At 39.7% G+C, this 17768-nt stretch overlaps 1 protein-coding gene across 3 annotated transcripts in view; it reads right to left on the minus strand.

Annotated features, from left to right (window-relative positions):
• Nucleotides 1–17768, minus strand: part of Rnf17 (ring finger protein 17) — a 118738-nt gene that overhangs the window by 22334 nt on the left and 78636 nt on the right. For 2 of the 3 annotated variants that reach the window (XM_032917896.1, XM_032917897.1), the window contains 7 exons: nt 17460–17577; nt 13595–13822; nt 12684–12834; nt 12219–12337; nt 11013–11103; nt 9248–9363; nt 5375–5661 (listed from right to left, as the gene is read on the minus strand). In XM_032917896.1, coding sequence (XP_032773787.1) covers nt 5375–5661; nt 9248–9363; nt 11013–11103; nt 12219–12337; nt 12684–12834; nt 13595–13822; nt 17460–17577 — 1110 coding nt within the window. Of the gene's footprint in view, nt 1–5374; nt 5662–9247; nt 9364–10994; nt 11104–12218; nt 12338–12683; nt 12835–13594; nt 13823–17459; nt 17578–17768 lie in introns of all 3 variants that reach the window. The other variant, XM_032917898.1, reaches the window with a different exon arrangement.

Here is a 17768-nt window from a genome sequence, read left to right on the forward strand (position 1 = left end):
AAAAAAAATGCAATCACTTCCACACTGGAACATGTGTCATTCAAGGAGACTTGATCCATGTTCCTGAGTCATGGTCACTCATAGACTGCTCAGAATAGGGAAAAGACTATATTAAGATTAAGAGGAGAATATACAGAGAGAATAAGCAAAGGTTAGAGAAATCCATTTATCTATGAACTATATTTTTTTTAAATATAAAGGTTTTATGTTTTTATTCTTTCCACCTCCCTCTCCGATCCAACTCCTCCTGTGTCCCTAATCTGTGTCACCAATGTATGACCTTGTTTATACAACTATGTGTATGCATGGCTATCCATCTTGGGGTAGGACCTTGTGAGAATTTCCTCCATTTATGTCTGTTTCTGCTGATGTGGTCTCTGCACATTTTGTGCAGGTAACCAGGCTGTTGAGAGTAGAACTAGGATTTTTGGTAAAGGCAGCCTTACCTAGCAGTGGGAAAGTGAAGCACACACCAAACAAGTGGGCTAGGCCAAATTTATTGAACCTTTACAAAAGTGAAGCCAAATGTTTTCTTCACAGCTTTCTAAAATTCAGTTATGGGGTTCTTTAAGACTCATGTGACATATAAAACCTTAAGGCCAGGTTGAGTGGTACATTCCTGTAATCAGTCCTACCAGTAAGAAGCAGTCCCAGGAGACTCAAAAGGCCAGCCTGGGCCACGTAGTGAAATGCTGTCTCAAAACATTAAAAAAAAAAAGGGAAAAGAAAGAGGTCCCTGCTCGCCCTAATGAAATATAAAAACAGGTAAAATAAATAAGCAACAAAAAAGGGGAACTGTACATGTCTTCAATAAAATCATACGGTAGAACATGTCCCTGATTTCAGAGAAGAAAGGATTTTTCAAAGTGCTGGGGATTCAAACTCAAGGATTTTGCAAGTTAACCAAACACTTTTAACAGCAAGTTCAATCTCCAGTCCTACATTGACTCTTTAGGACTGGTGCTGTACCAGAAATATGCACCCATGTTTTTATGGGTGAGAATTCATTTCACACTCTGGAAAATGAGCTACTGTAACATCTGGCTCTGGCTAATATGCAAAGGTGAGCTGGCCACGGATAAAAATTTTGTAAGCTTTTAACACTTTGGACTTATCATTTTACAGATGGTGTCATCTGTAAGTCTCCTTCAGATTTGGGTCCTAGCTTATACTTTGAACAATTTAAACAGAAACAGGCAACTGCAAATCTTGCCTGTTAGGCAGGGTAGGAGGATTTACCTTGCAAAGATACTATTGCAAAATTATTTTTAAACATACCAGTGCCATCCCCTTTCAAATAGCTGTTATCTTGCACCTGGAAAATTATGTTTCTTAAGAAGGAAACCAGGGACTTTATGGCAGGCCAAGTTTTAAAGATGGTTGTCATCCTCCCTTGACTATTTAGAGACATCTTCTCTGATAGAGAAATGGGTCTAAGAGCTGGTTGTAAGTCAGGGCTGTTGCCTTTGGTATGAGAATTAAGACTAATTGCTGGTCAGCCTTGGTGAATACACATTTACATCCTGCCATTCTAAATTCTCCTGTCTGTAACAGGCCTTGTTAGCACACGACTCAACTGTGGGGTATTTTGGAGGAGACATTCCCTTAGCTAATTTCTACGTTGTATGACTTAATGCCTTCTATGCAAGCTTAGTAAATCCTTTATAATATCAACTCTATTATTCAAGTTTCTTCTGCTACAGTATCTGAGCGTGGCCTAAAGCTCCAGTTACAGTGACAGAGACCTTTGCAGTACTCTATGCTGCTGAACACCATTCCGTGCCTTAAGCTGTGTGCTGAGTGGCTGGTTATGTAACAGCAGGAGTCAGGTTCTGTTTGGCAGAGCACTCACTCTGCTTTCAGCGCTGCCTAACGCTGCACCTTGAGACTCTGGCTTAATTTTTATCTCCCTGTCTGGTCACTTGGCTTTTTCTTGGCCAGTATGCGTATAAGAGGATATAAAGTATCTTCACTGTCAGAGATTTGAACAGTCATGGGTGTAGCCTTTGCTGTGCTGTGGAATCAAAATGAAGAGTCTTGGGACACCTGTCTTGCTTAAATCTGAATTGAATAATAATTTGAGAGCTCTAGCTGGGTATGGTAATGCATGCCTTTAATTCCAGCACTCAAGAGCAGAGAAAGGTGGATCTGTGTAAGTTCAAGGCCAGACTGGTCTACAGAGTGAGTTTTAGGACAGCCAGGGCTCCACTGAGAAATCCTGTTTTGAAAAACAAAGCAAACAACAAACATATTTGTAATTTATGTTAGCAAGGGGGATACTAATAAGCCTATGACATTCTGTTGGCTCTAAGAGAGTTTAGTTGACTGATTCCTTTAGGGTTTTAGGTGACACGTGCCTTTAATCTCACTCAGCACTTAGAAGACAAAAAATAGATCTCTATGAATTTGGGGCCACCCTTGGCTACAAAACAAGTAAAAGCTGAAGCTACATAGTAAAATCCTGTATTCCTGTATTGAACAACTGAACAACACACACACACACACACACACACACACCCTTAAGAGTGCTTCTGAATTAATGTAAAGTGTTTGTGTCATTTTGTGTTTTAATGTGGATCTCTCAAAACTGACCTAAAGAAGGCTGAACATTTAATAGTTGCAGAAATTAGATTTACCTACATTGGCAGGGGCGGTGAGTGTGTGTGTGTGTGTATGTGTATATGTGTGTGTGTGTGTGTGTGTGTGTGTGTGTGTGTTGTCCCTTAGACTCTATAGGGAAAAATACTCCCTTTGGCTCCCCAGGTAATTTTAGGTAACTTGGATCTTAACTGGAGTTTCAAGGTGTCTAGTCACATGAGATGAAGCAATCTCACAGGAATTACGTATCAAAAGAGAATGGGAGTAAAAATCTTGTCTCCCTCTAAGGTTCTTAAACATAATTTGTGAATGTATTTTCAACTTTAATTTAAAAGAATCACTGCATACTAAAATTATCCTTGGTATGCCTAATTTAAAATGTATGAATATTTTAAGGATGACTTTTGGATTTTTGGAACAGTTGCCTGTTTTGGTCTTTTTCTTTCCCTTTAAAATAAACTTGGCGATTCAAGGTTTTTATGTCAGACTTAACTGAAATGTAGATATTAAAGTGTTAACTCTAGGATCCAATTCTTTGAAACATTAATTTTGGAATTCAAGACTGAGGGGTAGACCAAACCAAGCAAAACTGATTTACAGAAAGTTTTGAAAAGATGGCTTAGAGTCTAAGAGTACTCACTGCCCTTCCAGAGGTCTAGAGCCCAGGTTACAACTACCTATGTCAGACCTATCCTCCTCTGGCTTTCACAGCCACACCCACCCCAATTCACATAAGATTAATGAACTAATTAAACAAATAGGCTTATGGATCTGGAGAAGTGACTCAGTGGTTAAGATCAGGTCCTATTGTGTATAGGACCTGAGCTTGTTTGAGGTGACCTACAAACACCTGTAACTCCAAAGATCTAACGCCCTATGGCTCTCCCCCAACACGTATGGATAATTACAAATGATAAATAGGAGGTTAAGAATAAAAGCAGGTGGTCTTAGTTTCTTTTATTCTGACATAAATATATTTTGCATTTGATTATCTGTTCAAAGGCCTGACCAATCTTTACTGTCACACTGTAAAAATTTAGGTATTTTTTTTTTCTTTTTTTTTCGGAGCTGGGGACCGAACCCAGGGCCTTGTGCTTGCTAGGCAAGCGCTCTACCACTGAGCTAAATCCCCAACCCCAAATTTAGGTATTCTTAATTTCTTAAAAATATATTGAAATGGGGGCTTGAAGTTTGGCTCACTGGTTAAGAGTGTTCACTGCTCTTCCAAAGGATCTATCATTTACACTGGTGGCTCAAACTTCAGGAGCTCCAATGTACTCTTTCTTTCTCAGTACCAGCACATATATGGCAGGCACATACACATAAGTACAAATAAGATATTTAAAAGATGCTTGCAAGAAAGAAGACTAATGGGTAAAGTGCTTGCTATGTAAACCTGACAACCTGAGTTTGATCCCATGTCCTACAATCCTACATTTAAAACAGTACAGTTTATTGAAAATATTAAGTTTTTTCTTAATATAAGGCAACATTTGTTAAATTTTATGATAGAAGTTGAAAAATTTTGTATTGGCTACATGAATTATGATAAGGATATTCTAAAAGAGATTCTAAAAAGGAGAATTTAAGTGGCTAGAGAGATGGCTCAGTGGTTAAAAATGTTTGCTGAGCAGTCGTGAGGATCAGAGTTTATATCTCAGCCCCCACGTAATAAGCCAGCGGCCCTGCAAACATCTGTGAGTTCAGCTTCAGGGGTCTGACACATTTCTGTACATTTGTGCGCATGTGCGCTAAACCACTCTCTCTCTCTCTCTCTCTCTCTCTCTCTCTCTCTCTCACACACACACACACACACACACACACACACACACACACACACACACACACCTCCCACTCACTCCTCCTCCTGCATCCACCGTGACAGGCTGTAGAGTGAAAGCTTTGAAGTTCATCTTTAAGTTCAGCCTCTTGTGGTTACAAAGCAGGTCTCAAAATGGCCATGTCCAATGTCCTAACCTGAGGGCCCTGGCCCAGTCCAGACAGATTCTTACTGGGTAAACAGGATTACTTATCAAGTGAACAGAGTAGTCTGCAGAAGCCTTATAATTACTGTTTCTGTCTGTCAGGAAAGCTGCCACTTCCCTTCTTTGCACCTGACAGTCAACTGATGAGGGCAAAGTGCATCTAGTGCTGGAACGGTCTGCCTTAGCACAATGCTCCCCACCCTGCTGGCTATCATAGAACATTGCTTGTCCTAACTACTCAGCCATCTTTCTAGCTTGTTCTTTTGCTTCTTTTTTAAGATTTTTATTTTTAATTATATGTATGCTAACATATCTATGTAGGGCTATGTTCATTGAGTGCAGATACCCAAGAAGTTCAGAAAACAATGTTGGATATTCTGGAGCTGTAGTTACAGATTTTGAGCAACCCATGTTGGGTGCTGGGATCTGAACTTGGGGCTTCTGAAAGAGTAGGTACTGAACCACTTAGTCATCTTTCAGGCTCTGATTTCTCGTAATGTAGACAAACATTGGACCCATGGACACACCTCTGGCTGGGGAGCTCTGGTAACAGTATGGTGAAATAATTTATCATTTAAAATAACTAAAAAACACCCTTAAATAGCTTATCTAAGATTAGTAAAAGCATTCCGCATGTTCTGGGTGAAATCATCTAGTCCCCCTAAAGAGTCCCTGAAAATGACGTTCAGAGAGGTTAAATCCTGCCAAGATTTCCAGGTGTGTCTATCATGGAAAACGAGCTGCTAGGCCCAGAGTCACTGGAGAAAGCTGAATAGCAGAATGGACCTTACCTGATAATTTAGGCACTACAAATATAGTTCCATCATCACCAATGCAGCTCACTATTGCCTCAAATGAACTCGTGTTAGGAACAGCTGGTGGTTTATAGAATCCGTTGGTTCTGCTTTCTGAATATTTTTCCTTAGATTCAGGTACTTTGTGTTCATTGACTTTATCAGCAATTTTCTTGTTAGTATCAAAGTTAATTTGAAAGCACTTAGTAACTACTGAATCTCCTTGCTCCAGGGGTATTTCCAGAGACTTCTCAGGCGAATGGTTGTTACTTGATTTACTCACTCTGTAACACCCAAAAAAGAAAATATCTAAATGGGAGCAAAGATAAAACTGCGTCGAAAACAATATGAAAAAAATCATTCAAATATGTGTTAACATTTAACTAAGACATTTGCTCTAGTCCAGGATGTACTTGAGTCTACCACGCTAGACAGTCACAGGAGGAAAGGGAAGCAGGGAAATGGCTTGGTGGACCAAGATGGCAGCATACAGATCATTCTCTGGAGTGCAGACCATGCCTCCCTGACAGCTCTGGTATCTACCTCTCTAAAAACTATAAAACCTGCTTCATTATCTCTGACGATGTGCTGGATAGTTTTATATCACCTTGACACAAGCTACAGTCATCTGAGAGAAGGGACCTCAACTAAGAAAATGCCTCCAAAATATTCAGCTGTAGGGCATTGTCTTAGTTATTGATGTGGGAGGGTCCAGACCATTGTGGGTGGTGCTATGTTTGGTCAGAAGGTCCTGGGTTCTATAATAGCAGGCTGAGCAAGCCAGGGGAAGCAAATCAATTAAGCAGCACCCTCAGGTACCTGCCCTGCTTGAGTTCCTGTCCTGACTTCCATCATGATGGACTATGATGTGAAACAAGGTGAATAAACCCTTTCCTCCCCAGCTTCCTTTTTGGTCAAGTCTTTCATTCCAGCAACAGAAGCCCTAAGACAAGGTGGTACCAGGATTGTGGACTCTTTCTGTGACAGATCTGATCATGTTGTTTTGGGGAAGAATGTGAAAGGACTTTGTGACTTTTTGCAAGAAAAGCCATTGAGTGTTCAATACCTGGAGAGCTTTTCTGCAAAAGCTGGGAAGGTCAGGATGCTGAGAGCAATACATAAGACTGAGGCCAGGCTTGTGAAGTTTCACAGGGAGTTTAATGGCTCTTTTGGGGCCATTTGTTATATTGGATTTCTGTGGTTCTGATGAACAAGATACCAGAACTACCAGTGAAACCTTTGCTTTGCTGGGATACCTGGTACTGGTCTGCTGGAGAGCTATTGGTGAAAGTATAGCCCCACCATAGCAGAAGACCCCAGAAGTTTCTGCTTTTGCACAAAACAGTCCAAGATTTAAACTCCTTTTTTCATTTGTTTGTTTTTAAATCATTCTTGGGCTAAAGAGATGGCTCAGCAGTTAAGAGCACTGCCTGCTCTTGAAGAGGACCTGGGTTCAATTCCCAGAACACCATGGTGACTCACAACCATCTGTAACTCCAATTCAAGAAGATTGGATACCTCATCTGACCTCTGTGGGTGCTAGGCAAAACACTTATACACATAAAATGATAAAATAAAATTTAATAATACCTCTAAAATATTGCTAAAAACATAAAGGAGCTAAAAATCATTAGCTTCCCTGACTCACACAAGAAACCAATAGGAAAAATTTAATATATATTTAATTATTGTTTTTTGTTTTTTCCATGGTAACATTGACAAACTCTGGCTTAAATGGCTGTTGAATCAACATGACTACTTGGGAGTGTTGGGGGAGGAGGAGGCCCTAAGAGAAAGAGAAACAGGAAATGGTCGGTCACATGGGTTGGCCAGTATCCCCGTGAGTATGCAGATCAACTGAACTATCCTCTGCCTTCTTCCCTCAACCTTCTCATTCGCCCATCACTACCTAATAGTTTAAACATCCAATCAGAATGCATGGAGCCGCACACAGAAGACAGAGGGCCAATAGTGTATAAAAGTCCCTCTTGTGATATTCAGGCCTTTGTAATAATCTGCTAAAACTTGTGGTAAAAGCAGCCTTGGCAGCTTGTTTCTTGAACTAGGAGTACTGCACAGGAAAATGACTAAGGTTTATTTACAACTGTTTGGGTTTTGTATCTGAGCATCATACAAAAGATTCGTTCTATAAATACTGATTTGCTCTTTTCTTAGAGGCTTTGATGATAATATTTTTCTCCTGAAGCTCTATCTTCCTGACATCTCAAGTCTCATCTTCATCAGACCTAGGAACTTGGGACATGAAACATACCACCACACACAAAGGCCGGCCATGTGGCTAACAAAAAGCTGTGTAAGCTGAGGCACCGACAGGAAGCTACATCTCTGTTGGAACTTCAAGCAGCTGCACACGGTATCAAAACTTCAACCATGGAATTTGAAGAGTTAGAATGCTATAGATTCAAAGACAAAATTAGCTTTGGGCTATTTTCTGTGGTTTAAGTAGTCAGGCTTTCTCTATTTGTGACTTAATATTCTTGTAATAGAAACCTCAAAATTAAATTAAAGAAATTAACTTTGGTGGGACAAGCTTAATCTTAGCATTTAAGAGGCAGAGGCAGTTTCACATTTGTGACTTCAAGGCTAACCTGGCTTATATAGTGAGTTCCAGGCCAGCTAGGGCTACATAGCAAGACTCGGTCTCAAAACAAACCACATCAATACCACCAAAAAAAAGGAAATCAATTTGAGGCCATCTATAACAAACTCATTACCCACTAATGCCTTTCCATATAACCTATCTTAAATATAAAATAAGCATTTCAGAGGTCTATTATTAATTTTTTCATTTACCTCATTCCTCCTTATCAGTAAATTCTATTTTAAATCAATTTTCAAACTCTTCATTGACCTCTGGACCTATACTTGTGGTAATTCCTTAAATATATGTTTTGTCTTCTGTTTGTAGGCTACTCTCTAGTTACCAACTGGCTCAAGTCATTCACATGGTTCTTCAACACAGTCTTACACAGATGATGCCTGCATGATGTATAAATCCAGATGCTGGCCTCTGACCCAGAGACAGGCACTTGAGTCTTCTCCTTTACCTTTTCCCTATAAAATCATTCCTGTTTTTTTTTTCATATCAACAAAAAGCTGAAAATGTTTGTTCACAAAAACAAACAATGATGCTCATCCCTGAAACTGGCTTTGAGCTATGCCCAAGGCTCCCTGTTCTATGGGAAAGTTGTTAAAAGCAAGGACTCTCAGGGATCTCTTCCCCCTCTTTTTACTCTTCCTCCCCTTCTTCAACTTCTCCTGCTATGATGTTCACAATGGCCATCTCTTCTCTTTCACCATAACGAAAGCTCTTTAACAACAACAGCTCAAACAGCAAAGGTAAATCTACCCAGACCAGCTGGAACCAGTGACAACTGGTAACTACTCTTCTCTTGGCTCCACGACATTATCTTTCAAAATTCTGGGTCTCCACCATCATGAATCTGATACCATGTTACATGTGGAGAACTCTATAGAAGGACAAAAAAGGGAATATATCCTATTTTGGGAACTCCTCCTATCTCTGTCTTTCTTCCATCTTATAAATCATCCTCTCTGGGTTAATACATACATAAATCTAGCTATCCAAGATCCCAATAACAAAGTTCTCACTGAGAAGTGCACACACATTCTTGGAAACCAATATGTGATAAGCCAGCTTTCGGTAGGTAAGAGCTGACGGCCATGACTAAAAACAAGCTGTCTATTTCTGAGCTGGTGCTTTAGGAGTTAGACTATCAATCATCCTTAAGAGCAAATAAAATGCAGCTCAGGTTTGAAAACACCCACAGAAGCAATTATGAAGCATCATCAGAAATTAATGTCGATAAGTTAATTGAAAGTCTGTACCTTCTATCTCTCAAAGCCAAACCTTTTTTAATCAAATATTTAGAAACATCAACACGTTCTCCTTTTTCATCTCTGCAGAAAATTTTCACAGGCAATGGCCACGTTGTGCTGTTTTCCTGAAGTGATTTATGAGATAAAAGTGAAATCTTATGAGCAGTATTTTTCAAAACAATTTCTCCTACATTATCTATGTAAGAAAACCATCCCAGACGTCAAGACTTTGATATTAAATATAGAAGGGGAACAGCATGGAAGAGAGTCAGTACTGACAGACATTGTCATCTTTTTAAATCCTTTCCCTTTTCAGGTTTGTTTTGGGAATGAATTAGGAAGATCTTACTACCAGGGTGAAATGGATCAAGAACAAGACAAACTATAAAATTCTCATGGGACACAAAAAACCACAACCAAGTAGACTGAAAACAAAAAAAACAAAAAAAAACAAAACAAAACAAAAAATTCCCTCTTCCCGACTGAGGTAAAAGGAAGCATCAGCAGTTAGCATGCTTCTCCGTTCCCTTCACTCTGTACAGTTTCCAGTGTGTGCTTTACTTCCTTACAGCACACAAGAAAAGCTACTACAAAACTCTCTCCTTCATATGAGAAGTTCTCAAAGTGACAAAAGTATACATTAAAAGTATAACATGGAAAGTGAGTTACATAAGAAATTTAATAAAGTAAAAACACAGAAAAGTAGAATACATGCTTCCCAAATCCACATTCACAAACACATAACATTTTACCAGTTCCTTTAGTTTATATGGTATATTTTAAACAAAAATTTCAACTCAAGCATGTGATTTTAGAAATACTTTGCTTCAGCCACATGAGTAGTGGGGAACACCTGTTTACCCATTTACCTATTTTAGTTTTTCTGGGTGGGCAAGCTCGCTAACAGGTAAAGCTGTTTACTGACAAACCTGATGACCTGAATTCAATTCCCAGAACTCACAAAGGTAAAAGGAGAACCAACTACTTTAAGTTGTACTCTGACCTCTACATATGAGCCATGTCCCTTAACACACACGCACTCACGCACACACACATATATCATCTACTTATTTATATGTTTATTTTTAATTAAGACAGTCTTACTATGTAGCCCTGCCTGGCTGCTCTGTAACTTGCTGTGTATGCCAGGCTGTCCTCCAGCTCAGAAAGATTTTTCTACCTTCTAAGTGCTAGGATTAAAGTCATGCACAGCATGCCTTGCTAGGCCTTTAACTCCTCATCTTCCTTCTACCTCCTGAGTTCTGGGATTATTACTGCATGCCTCCATGCCACATATACAGGTATAATACCAACATAGTTTGGAAATACAGTCCCAATATTTTGCTGTTATTTTCTTAACAAGAAAATAATCTTAGTATAGGTGAAAACTACAACAAGATAATAACTATGAATCTGTTGTAACTGTTTTACCCTGTATCTTACTTAGGGTTACTGCTGTGATATAACACCACAACCAAAGCAACTTGGGGAGGAAAGGGCCTACACTTTCACATCACTGCTCATCATAGAAGGAAGTCAGGACAGGAACTCGCAGGGCAGGAACCTGGAGGCAGGAGCTGATGCAGAGGCCATAGAGAAGTGCTGCTTACCGGCTTGCTCAACCTGCTTTCTTATTAAGAACCCAGGACCACTAGGCCAGGGATGGCACCACCCACAATGGGCTGGGTCCTTTTCTCAGTTGAGGTTCCCACTACCATCCAGATGACTCTAGCTGTGTCAAGGTGACAAAATAGACAGCACACCTGCTACCCACCTGTAAGATTATGGTTGCTATAGCTCCAGTGAGGTATAATGAAAGACAGTCACAAGCTGTTGCTGTCCACTTGTCACTTCCACCAGTTGGCCTGAAGCAAAAGCAGTAACTATTTTATTATAACAGGTACCACAGAGTGTTGAGATATTGAGAAATAATGTAATCACATGCACAGCTCGGACCCTCTACCGTGAAAAACAAATGTTAACATGGACTTGGGTTATTTTCACATTTTCCTATTTTCATAGCCTTTATCCTCTTTTCTACTTGGCCCCCCGACAGGTACATACACACACATATCTATATTATATATAATATATATTATGCACACACATATAACATACCTTTTATCTCTGTATTATCTGTCCTATAGCTACACTGAAGCTTGGCTGGATATAACTTCTATAGCTTCCATCTTCCTTAAATATTTATAATGTCACTTAACTTTTTTCTTGTTATAACGCACTAATGATGACTTAGGCTTTTCTTTCTTTTGAAAGCCAATTTTACTGAGTTATCTCTGGGAGTTCGATATTCTGATTGATTTTCCTGGATAAGCCACACACTCTCAATCCACAGTTCTGACAGTCTTTCGTGTATGTCCGAGGATTGCAGTTGCAGTATCTGCTTTGTTGTACTGCTATCCGCTTTGTCTTTGGGGTGTCTGCTAAACTTACACTGATTCTTCTTGGGTGTTAGAGACCTTTTTATTTTGGAATCCTTTGGATTTTTCTTTTCAAAATTAAAATTATCTGCATTCTCCTTTAAAATTATACTCTGTGTATATGTGTGTGTGTAATACATATAAATAATACAAACGTGGAGGTTTCTCTTCCCAGCACGTGGGTCCAGGAGACTAAACTCACTATGCACTGCGGCCAAGTGCCTCTACCCACTGGGCAATCTCAGCAGTCAGTGTGCGTTTGTGCTTCTCCAGTTTAGTCCACATTCTGATCTCTTCTCATTTGGGGGGGTGTGGGGGGAGGTTTGTGAACTGTCAACTTTTCAAACTCTGATTTTTTGCTAATAATCTTATTTTGAATTAACCCCAATCCTTTTCTTCCTCCTCGTTCTTTCTCTTCTTCCTTCTTCTTCCTCCTTTTCCTTCCCCTCCTCCACTTCCTTCTCCTCCTCCTTGGTTTTCCCTCTTCCTCCTCTTTTTGAACCCATACAATGGGAAAATTAATTTACTTAGCCAAAAATTACCTTATATCAACAAGTGAACATTCCAGAGATAATCTTCCCATTGTCTTTAGATTTTCTTGAAGTTCTCTTAAGCAGTGAATATTCACTACTAGTTCAACACCGACATCATACAGCAAGACCTATGAGAGCAGGAAATTTAAGTTTAGGGAAAATTTCAACAATTTTTTTTCAAATTGAAATTCATAATAAGAATTGAACTAAGTGGGCTGGAGAGATGACTCAGCGGTTAAGAGCACTGACTGCTCTTCCAGAGGTCCTGAGTTCAATTCCCAGCAACCACATGGTGGCTCACAACCATCTGCAATGGGATCTGTTCTCTCTTCTGGTGTGTCTGAAGACAGTGACAGTGTATGCATATACATAAAATAAACAAACCTTTTTTTAAAAAAAAAAAGAATTGAACTAAGTAATCATAGGACAAATGAAAAATGCACTTTCACAATTACATTTTAAGTCTGCATTCACCTCTACCAGAGTGTCTGTAACCATTCTGATGATCTGGCCTCTTCGCCACTGACTTTTAGCCGGGATCTTAACAGCGCAGTGCATATCACACTCCCACTTCACAGGCTTCCATTCGGAGTGCTCATAAGCAGCTACCATCTTCTCTTCTAAACTGTGCAGACGCAAAGCATTTTAATTTAAAATAACTTCTTATGGAATTCTCTCACCAGATATTTTCAACCCAAACCCTTTGCTCACTTCACTCTGTCGAATTCGAATGCAATGTTCCTTGAGTGCATAAAGCATTTCCAAACCTTTGAACTAGTTCTTCCTTGTGTTGAGAGAAAGGCCCCGTAGATATAACCCTGATGCTCTCCTGTCTCACTTGGGACACATTTGACAGCACTTTAGGATATGAGCTTTCATACAGCTATATTCCATTTTGTACAGCTTAAAGGTGTCTGTCTGTCTGTTTACTCATTCTTTCAGACAGGGTCTCACTATGTAGAACATGCTGACTCTGAAGTCATAGAGATCCTCCTGTCTCTAGCTCCTGAGTGCCCAGATAAGGAAACATCTGAAAAGCCATCGTCTCTGTGAGGTTTTCTCTGACCATCTTAAAACCATTCTCCTCAAATACTTTACTTTTATCATCACTCTACATTGTTTTATTCATCATCTTTCTTTACTATAATTTAAGTCCTATGTCAGCAAAGAATAACCCATGTGTTACTGCAATCCTCAACACTAATACACTTTAGTATTATGAAAATAGCTAAAACAGAGATGTTATGCTTTAGAAAAAGAGTTTAGAGACAATTTAGTTGAAATAATCTCCTGGCTTTTAAAACAGAACACTATGGAGTCTAGCGATTTGAAGCACAGACTATGAAGAGTAAGGCACATGGCAGTTGCTCTCACACACTCTATACCTCGTCAGTAGGTTCTCTGTTAACAACCACTGGACATAAATCTTCTCAGGGGATAGCACATTACATATGCTCACAGGCAGCTCCTTGTTGTACAATGACTGGAAACTCTCATTAGCCAGAGAGTTAACAGAGAGAGGACTTAAGCTGTTTATTTCACTTGAAATGATTTCTTCAGGAGAAGGATCCCATACTTCAAGATGCTTTTTAGAATTATCTTTGAGGGTATATCTGAAAAATAACAGAAGTTGGCAAAAAGAACAGTCAGTACAGTATTAATACTTGCTTACTTTTAGAGAGGAACACGTTTCACCTATGATTTTCTGATTCCTAACTTTGATATCAATAGCAATTACTAAAGTTGATTTTTTTCTTTTAAAAGGCTACTTAGCCAACACCAAAGCAAGCACACAAAAGAAAAGCTAAACCCAAATTTTCTACTTTAAAAATAGATAAGCTTACCAACCTTATTCATAACTTCAACTCTTCCCATTGATACTCTGAACTCACAGAGACAATTCAGGGTTTATCAACCGTTGGCTATAGAGTATCAATCAGTAAAAAGTTACCGGTTTGTTAACAAGGATGTAACTACCACTAGAATGCATTAAGTAAAACGACTTAAGTATTTGATGTTTAACAGATTATATTCTAACCTCAGACAACTGGATGAAGAAAAAAAGCTGAGATCTAGTTCAAAGATCACGGACAGGTATTTTGCTGTTGCTTTGGTTTCTTTGTTTGGTTGTTTTTGTTTTTGTTTTGTTCTTGCTAAATCTACTGGGTAGTTTTCAGCTGAACTCAATACAGCTACTCTTTCTTTTTGAAGTATTATCTGCTTCTAGTTTTACTTGTCTCAGGCCCATACATGACCCACAGGGTTTCATTCTCACTGAGAGACGAATGAGATAATTCCATGTTTCCTGCTTTCTCATTTATATGTTGCTAATCCTATTTATTTTACCCATTACATCTCTTCTGGGTACCAGAGTTATGTATTTATTTTTTTGTATACTTGCTAATGTCATACTGTTTTGATTACTGAAGCTTTGTAGTAAGATTTGAAATCAGGATGTACATATCCATTGGATTCTTTGGGACTCTTCTACTTACTATGAAGATTCATGTGAATTTTAGTATGGATTTTTCTATTTCTGCAAAACTGTGTGATTAGGATTTGGATAGAGATCATTAATCTCTTGCTCATTTGGGGTTGTACTGATTGCATCAGGTGTTCTAATCCATAAATGGGATGAATTTCCTTTTATTGATGTCTTCTTTAACATCATTCAGAAAAGTTTTCTGATTTGCACTGTTTAAGTTTTCCCTCCTTGGTTAATTATTTTATATATCTGAGTGTTTTGCCTGCCAATGTCTGTGGACCGTGTGCATGTAGTGCCTGCAAGGGCCAAGGCAGAGTGATGGGTCCCTTGGAACTGGAGTCACAGATGGTCCTGAGCACCATCTGGGTGCTGAGAATTGAGCTGGGTTCCTGTGGAAGAGCTGCCAGTGCTCTTTGCTGCTGAGCCATGTCTTCAGCCTCGTTTTGGCTAATTCTTAAAGCATGTTCCTCTTCTTGATGCTACAGTAGACGGAACTGCATTCATCCTTTGTAAAATGCTCATTATTGCATAAGTGGGACTGACTTTTTGTTGTTAGCCTTTTTATCACGTGGTGGATAGCTGGAAGAAACAGCTAAGGAGGAAAGATTTGTTTCTAGATGTTCTAGTCAAAGGCTGGTGGGGCCCATTTTTTGGGTCTGAGATGAGGCAGAAGAGCAGCATGATGGAAGGAGTGTGTGGTGGAGGCTGCTTACCTCAAGGTGGCTAGGAAAGAGTGAGACAGAGAAGACCCTGAGCCAAAATACGGCCCCACAGTTACAGCCTCTGTGACCTCCATCCTCCAGTTAGTCCCAACCTCCAAAAGTTTACATCCTTTCCAATAACACCATTAAGTTATGAATCCATCAGTGGATAAATTCATTGACTGTGTTAAAGCCCCTACACTCACACAACTCTGAATTATTTCATCCACTGTTGAGAAACTTTTTGGAGGGCAATTCATTTTGAAACCCTAACATGCTGACCTCATCCCACTGATTTTTAACTTTATTAGTTATAATAGTTTGTGGACCTTTTAAATGCTTTTATATGTAAGATCAAATTACCTATGAACAACAATAATTTTATATATTTCTAGTCCATGTTGGATGCTTGTCTTGTTCTTGTTTAAGTGCTCTGTTATGAATCCAGTATTTTGCTGAACAGAAATTCTGAAACTGACTTAGTTTTTTATTCTGATCTTAGAAGAAAGGTTTGTTTGGCCACAGTTTATAATTTCCTTTTACTCTAGACTTTATATTCACCATAGATAGTGGCTTATGATTATGGTTTACATTTACTTTGTATGTATGTGGTATGTGCACGTAGCTGTGCACATGTAGAAGTCACAGCATAACTTGATGGTATATGACTTCATGTTTATCAAAATTAACTTAATTATCTATGCATCTTCAAGAAATCCTATCTTTGGGGCTAAAGAGATAGCTCAGTTGGTAAAGTGTTTGTCATGCAAGCATGAGGACCCCAGTTTGATTCCCAGCACCCAAACAACAATAACAACAACCCTCCCCTCTCAAACCAAAAAAATAGACCTAGTGGCACATGTATGTTCTCTGGAAACAGAGACAGGAGGATCCCTGTGCTTCGCTGGCCAGCTAGCCTACCATACTACGTGAGCCTCAGATAGAAAGATAACATCACATAAAAAATTTGCATGGCTCCAAAGGAATGACACCTGCATCTGACCTCTGGTTTCCATATGGATACATGTATTTCCACCTGCATACACTCACATGTACATGATTGTGTGTATGTATGCATGCCTGCACACATGCATGCCCCCAAAGCCCACATTTGAGGGAATAGTTTCAATACAGTATTAAGTATTTACTTTCAGCTTTCCCCTTCCGTTTGTGTGACTTGACAGTGAAGGGGAACATGGTGATGGCATTATTGGTAGGAGTCACTGCAGCCTCACTGCAGGTCATTGTCTCTGCTTATGCTAACAGATGCGTAAATGCTGGCTTTTCTGAAGGCTTCATACAAGCATGAGGTGTTCTCTAAGAGACTCTGTAAGGGCAACCTTCTTTGCAAAAGGCTCCACTGCTTCTAAGATCACCTCAGTCACTGACTGCTCCTTGCTTAGGACAATAATGCTTCACCCTGGCTAAACTAACTCTTCAGAAACTTAGGAAAATAAAAATTTCTGAGGTTGGGAGTGCAGACTCTATTACTATCCTTGGTGCTTTCTAGTCCTGGTTTTCCTAAATAGGCCCAAGATGCTGCTTAAGCAGATTCTGCGTGGAAGTAAGATGTAAGCCTCTTTTTCCTGGAAGTAATGGTGATCTCGGGAGGTTTTGTCTCCCTCCCTCCCTCCGTCCCCATCCCTTCTCCCTCCCTTCTCCCTCCCTCCCTCCCTCCGTCCCCATCCCTTCTCCCTCCCTCCCTCCCTTCTGTTTGTTTTAGGTAAGGCTTCTCTGTGTAGCTCTGGCTGTCCTGGAACTCATTCTGTAGACCAGGCTGGCCTTAAACTCAGATCTGCATGCCTCTTCCCACCCCAACCCCATCCCCAGTGCTGGGATTAAAGGCTTGTGACACTACCTCTAGGCAAGAAACCCTTCTCTTGATTTTCAGGGTTTCAGGGTTCCTAAGAATGAAAAGAAGGATGCTTTACTCCTCATTAAACGAATGCCTCCAACTATCCCCCTTACCATCTTTTCTCTGATGCAGGACTAGGGAAATGTCTTGCTCTTCTTGCGACTAAAACATTACCCAGGAACTAAAGTGATGCTCTACCAACTACTTACCCTGCTTCATAAGATGCTAGGCCTTCTTTCACAAGCTGCTCATTAATACTAACAGCGCTTGTTCCAGGAGCTCGGGAATCGAAAAGCTCAACCAAGAGCACACCGTTTTCCAGGATCTCTGTGAAATCACGAAGACTAGTTTGGGAAAGGAAAGATATGCACTGACACTTGTACATATCAGCAAACTTGTTTTTTAAAAACTGGAAGCAACTTATGACTTTTCCATGTGTGAAATTTCTGGCTGAATAATGCTAGTTTCCCTAGGAGTTAGAGCAGTATTCTGAAGCCACAGAGGTTGCCAATAGTTAC

This window comes from Rattus rattus, chromosome 12, assembly GCF_011064425.1.
Source record: "Rattus rattus isolate New Zealand chromosome 12, Rrattus_CSIRO_v1, whole genome shotgun sequence".
NCBI classification, from domain to species: domain Eukaryota; kingdom Metazoa; phylum Chordata; class Mammalia; order Rodentia; family Muridae; genus Rattus; species Rattus rattus.